Genomic DNA, 5,325 nt, shown 5'->3' with positions numbered 1-5,325 from the left:
CTTGCGGAACGCTGATAGGGGAGGGGAGGGAAATATATCCTTGGTGGTGGGGTCCGTTTGGAGGTGGCGGAAATGGCGGCGGATAATACGTTGTATGCGCAGGTTGGTGGGGTGGTAGGTGAGAACCAGTGGGGTTCTGTCTTGGTGGCGGTTGGAGGAGCGGGGCTCAAGGGCGGAGGAGCGGGAAGTGGAGGAGATGCGGTGGAGGGTATCTGGTTCTAACTGTTTGTTCTAGCTGAGTCAGAAAGGTATAAATGTAACTCTGGAACAAGTCAAAGTGAGAGTATTGCACAACAGTTACGGTAAACAAATGCATGATGGTGTTGCCATTACTGGATTTTAAAGTGATAAAAATTGAAGTACTTTATTTTACTGCTTTTTTTAATATTCATATGTTTTAGTCAAATTTAATTGGTCATAAATACATATAAATATATTAATATGTGCTCGCAAATCAGCACTGTACACAATTCATTTAGTAGAGTACTTTGGTTAGAAAGTCGTTTACACAAACATTGGGCATATACTATTTACATAAGTGCATTGGTCAAAGTTCATTTACATGACTATTTCTGACAACTTGTGACTGTTATCCTGTACAAAGGCTTTGTTTGAATGTCAGTCTTCAGGGGCTGCCAAGGCACAGCGGTTCTTCCTGTAAAAACAAGATAATACTTGGATTAGCATACTAATAAAGCAATATGAAATTTTCTTAATTATGTAAAGGACTTTAAGGGAACATGTGGTTGTTATAATATCTATCATAATTATAAATGGAAAGACATCCCAATTAATTGTTTTTGCATTTTTTTTATGATTTATTCACATTTACATTGTATCAACTTTGATGGTGATGTAAACCATACTTGATCTGCATTTGGTGTCAATAAAAATTCATAATTTTGGAGAAGGCATTAATTTCCTGTTTTGAATAGATTACAATGTTTGCAATATGCTGACCCCAAAGATGGGTTTTCTTTGGAAAAAAAACAAAAGCACACACAAGTATAAAAAGTTTAAATAATGTTGTGGAGCATATTGTGCAGGATGTTAATTAGTAATTTTGTTTTGGTTAACTTCATGAGCCCTTTCTAGTTAGACCACAACTGAAAAACTGGCCATGGTAATCTTCACATTATTTCGTCAAGGTTTTTCTTATTTACCTGCAGTATTTTGAGCTGCACTCCTCATTGCTCCTGCAAGAGGATCCAAGGGGCCTGTAAGTGATCCATCTCCAGAGAGGAGTCATTCTCCTGGCTCTCTGAAGCACAGTTTCTACTGGCCCAATAGCAGCACAGTCAGCCTGTGAAAAGAGGCACAATCACATTATTCATAATATCACTGCAATCATCCATTAAGTAGTTTAATAGATCTTAATAATGAGTTAATTAATATATTTTTACTCTGAAGCTGGATATAAGGCTTATGATAGCCTTTATCTATTTGTGCATGAAACTACGCAATCAGATCTGTGTGGCTCAGACAAGAAAGGTATCAAGTGTCATTAACTCAAGTGCTTTGAATACAGAATGCGATTTGTGGTCTACTATCTCCATAGTAGCAATTTGAACCTACTCTGTTTTATAAAATAAAACCTACATCTGATGACACTCAAAACTGGCATTGCTTAAATATGCTGTGTATTGCTGTCCAGAAGAAACAGGAAGAGAAGTTTTACTTAGACTTCAACTGTTAGTCCCTTCACCAGCTGCCACAAGTTACAAGAAGAGGCAGCTGCAGAATGACTAACCCTCCACTTGTTCCATCCTTCCTATCAGAAGGACTGGCATTAGGTTTTGGTGCCTCCCCCGATGTTAGTGGCAAAAGGGGTCTTACCATAATAAAGCTCAGATATAACCATGTGTTTTGCCACTGTTGCACAGCTTTGTAACCAAATAAGAAAGCATTGTAATGGAAAATAATGTATTAAATTTCATAAATTCATTACATTATGGCATGCAAGAAATGATTTGAGTGTAAATACCTGACTGACGAAAAGAGTTGAAACCATGCAAATAATAAGAACGATGTTCAAAATCTGAGCCTTCATTTCTGCAGAAGATTCTGTGATAGCTGTGCACTTAGAAATATTGCATAGCTAAAACGTGTGATGCCTTGCATTTTATAGAGCAGTGACTTGGCGTTGGCCCAAATTCTTGACGTTATTACAGGTGATAATGCTGGCTCATGAAGCAAAGATCAACTCCTTCAGATTCATAATCTACCAGAGGCAGAAGCAGCAAAAAAGATAACAAGGACTAAGGTATGGTTGGGGGAAGGGAAAGAAATACTCAGGTTCCTTGTGGATTTACAACTGTTTAATAAAATCTAAAGGTTAAATGTTGTTAGACTGCACTACAGGTATGCTCTGAAAATGTGCAATCTCACATCGCCATCAATGCACATGCAAACCTTCCCAATCACAAGCCCATACTTTGAAAAAATGGGCTAATGTACTAAATTTTAAAAAATGATTAAACTTGTTCTTTCAAACAGACCTTGTACTGTTGGACTCTCACCAATTTTAATTATCCAATAATGTGGCAGCAGATCTAATGAGTTTTGTGCCCAGAGCTTTTAAAGATTTAGTTCAAGGCTGATGTTAGAAAAAAAATGTTTCTTACAGTGAGTAGTTAGGCTTTGGAAGGCATGGTCTTGAAATGTGGTGAAAGCAGGTTCAAGCGAGTTGTTTGAGAGTGCTTGAGATGAATAATTGGATAGAAATGATGTGCAGGAATATGAGGAAATTGAAGGAGATTAGCACTTGGTAATAGAACTGATACAGGCATATTGAGCCAAATATGTCCCTCTGTGCCATAACAATTCTGTGATCCATATTGTTCACATTAAATTTTCTTCATATTCGTATAACAATGGGAAGAGTTATACTAAAAGATTTATCAGTATAATATTAATATAAAATCAACAAAATAATAATTCTGAACAACCTTAAATCGAAGTTGAGCTGAATTTAAATCTTTGACTTCTCCATTACTCCATTCTCACTTTTTGCTTTTTTACATTATAACAATTTTCATTAAGTTCAAACCGTCAAAGAGAGAAGTGGTATGCACACAACTACTTTCTTGATGTCAAGTCATCCCAACTCACATTTGGGAGAAGTCATTTTGGAGCATCAGTTATTGTGGCAATATACAAAAAGAATGCTGGCATTTCTGTGGCTCACTGACCTAATATTGGTGTTAAATCCTCATTCCTAAAAGTATGCTCATTTATCGGATGAAATTCAATGGACAGAAGTGTGAAGTGCTTCATTTTGTAGGTAGAACATGGAGAGGCAATGTAAAATGAAGGGTTTAACTCTTCAATAGGATGCAGGAGCTAAGAGACCTTGGTGTGAGCATGCAAAGATCTTTGATGGTGGCAGAGCAGCTTAAGAGAGTAGTTTACAAAGCATATTCCTAAGCTTTATTAACAGGAATTAACAGTGTTATTATAGTATTAACATTCGAAGCAATTCCAGGAATGAGCAACTTCAATTATCTGTGTACATTGGAGAAGTTGGAAGTGTAGTAGTGAAGAAGAAAAGATTGCGAGCAAACTTGGTAGGGGTATAGCAAATAGAGATGGATAGCACTGAAACAGACCCTTCGGTCCAACGCATCCATGCAGATATCTTAAATCGTCCCATCTGCCAGCATTTGGCCATATCCTTCTAAACCTTTCCTATTCATATACCTATCCAGATACCTTTTAAATGTTATTATTGTACCAGCCTCCACCACATCCTGTGCTCATTCCATACATGCATCACCCCCTGCATGAAAACGTTGCCCCTCCAGTCCCTTTAAATCTTTCCACTCTGAGCTTAAACCTATGCACTCTAGTTTTGGACTTTCCGATCATAGAGAATAGACCTTGATTGTTTACCCTATCCATGACCCTCCTGATTGTATAAACTTCCATCAGGTCACCCTTCAGCCTCCAATGCTCCAGGGAAAATAGCCCCAGCCTACTCAACCTCTGCTTATAGCTCAAACCCACCAACATTGGCAGCATCCTTGTAAATCTTTTCTGCACCCTTTCAAGTTTCACAACATCCTTCCTATAGCAGGAAGATCAAAATTGGATGCTGTATTCCAAAAGTGGCCTCACCAATGTCCTGTACAGTTTAATATGACTCCCAACTCTGATACTGAATGCACTGAACAATAAAGGCAAGCATGCCATATGCCTTCTTCACCACACTGTCCACCTGCAACTCCACTGTCAAGGAACAATGAACTTGCACATTCAAGGTCTCTTTGTTTAGCAACACTTCCCAGAACCTTACTGTTAAGTATATGTCCTTCCCTGATTTGTCCTACCAAAATTTGGCACCTCACATTTATCTAGATTAAACTCCATCAGCCACTCCTTAGCCCATTGGCCCATCAAGGTCCCATCGTACTCTGAAGGTACCTCCTTTGCTGTCCACTACACCTCCAGTTTTGGTGTCATTTTCAAACTTACTAACCATACCTCCTATGTTCACATCCATATCATTTATATAAATGACAATAAGCAGTAGACCCAGCACTGATCCTTGTGGCACATTGCTGGTCACAGGCTTCCAGTCCAAAAAACAACCCCCCACCGCCACTATCATCTCCTATGTGCAAACCAATTTTGTATCCAAATGAGTAATTCTCTCTGTATTCCATGTGATCTAATCTTGTTTACCAGACTACCATACAGAACCTTGTTGAACGTTTTCTGAAGTCCACAGAGACGACGTTCACTGCTCTGCCTTCATCAATCCTCTTCATCACTTTTTCAGAAAACTCAATCAAGTTAGTGAGACATAATTTCGCACACACAAAGCTATGTTGACTATCCCTAATCAGTCCTTGCCTTTCAAAATACATATGAATCCTATCCCTCAGAATCCTCTCCAATAATTTGACCCAACTGACATCAGGCTCACCAGTCTATATTTCCCTGGCTTTTCCTGACCACCTTTCTTAAATCAAGACACCACAAACCCAACCTCCAGTCTTGAGGCATCTTATCATGGCTATTGATGATATGGTTCCAAATGGATGGGGAGATACTGTTCCTATTAGAATGTTAAGAACAAAGGCATTGATTTCATGTAACTGACCAAAGAAGTAATGATGACATAGAGAAAAGGTTTCGCACACGATTCCAGAATATGCTGTCAATCAAAGTATTCTAGATAGGTTGGATTATTATCTAATCAGAAGAATGCAAGGTGATGGGGAGAAGCTGGAGCAAGGGCCATTAAGTATGCCTTCCTTTTATTTGTCAAAACATTGAGTACAGGAGTTGGGAGGTCATGTTACTGCTGTACAGGACATTGGT

At 38.6% G+C, this 5,325-nt stretch overlaps 1 protein-coding gene across 1 annotated transcript; it reads right to left on the bottom strand.

Moving 5' to 3' along the window:
* Window positions 1-337: 337 nt before the first annotated feature.
* LOC132823239 (liver-expressed antimicrobial peptide 2-like) lies at window positions 338-2,090 on the bottom strand. The gene is made up of 3 exons (XM_060836881.1): window positions 1,985-2,090; window positions 1,164-1,303; window positions 338-655 (listed from the first exon to the last, which is right to left on the bottom strand). Exons 1-3 carry the CDS (start codon window positions 2,048-2,050, stop codon window positions 619-621), a joined length of 243 nt encoding a protein of 80 aa, XP_060692864.1. The 5' UTR covers window positions 2,051-2,090; the 3' UTR covers window positions 338-618.
* Window positions 2,091-5,325: the final 3,235 nt, after the last annotated feature.

The sequence above is a fragment of the Hemiscyllium ocellatum genome, chromosome 16 (genome assembly GCF_020745735.1).
Source record: "Hemiscyllium ocellatum isolate sHemOce1 chromosome 16, sHemOce1.pat.X.cur, whole genome shotgun sequence".
NCBI classification, from domain to species: domain Eukaryota; kingdom Metazoa; phylum Chordata; class Chondrichthyes; order Orectolobiformes; family Hemiscylliidae; genus Hemiscyllium; species Hemiscyllium ocellatum.
This window is presented reverse-complemented; position numbering and strand designations above follow the sequence as displayed.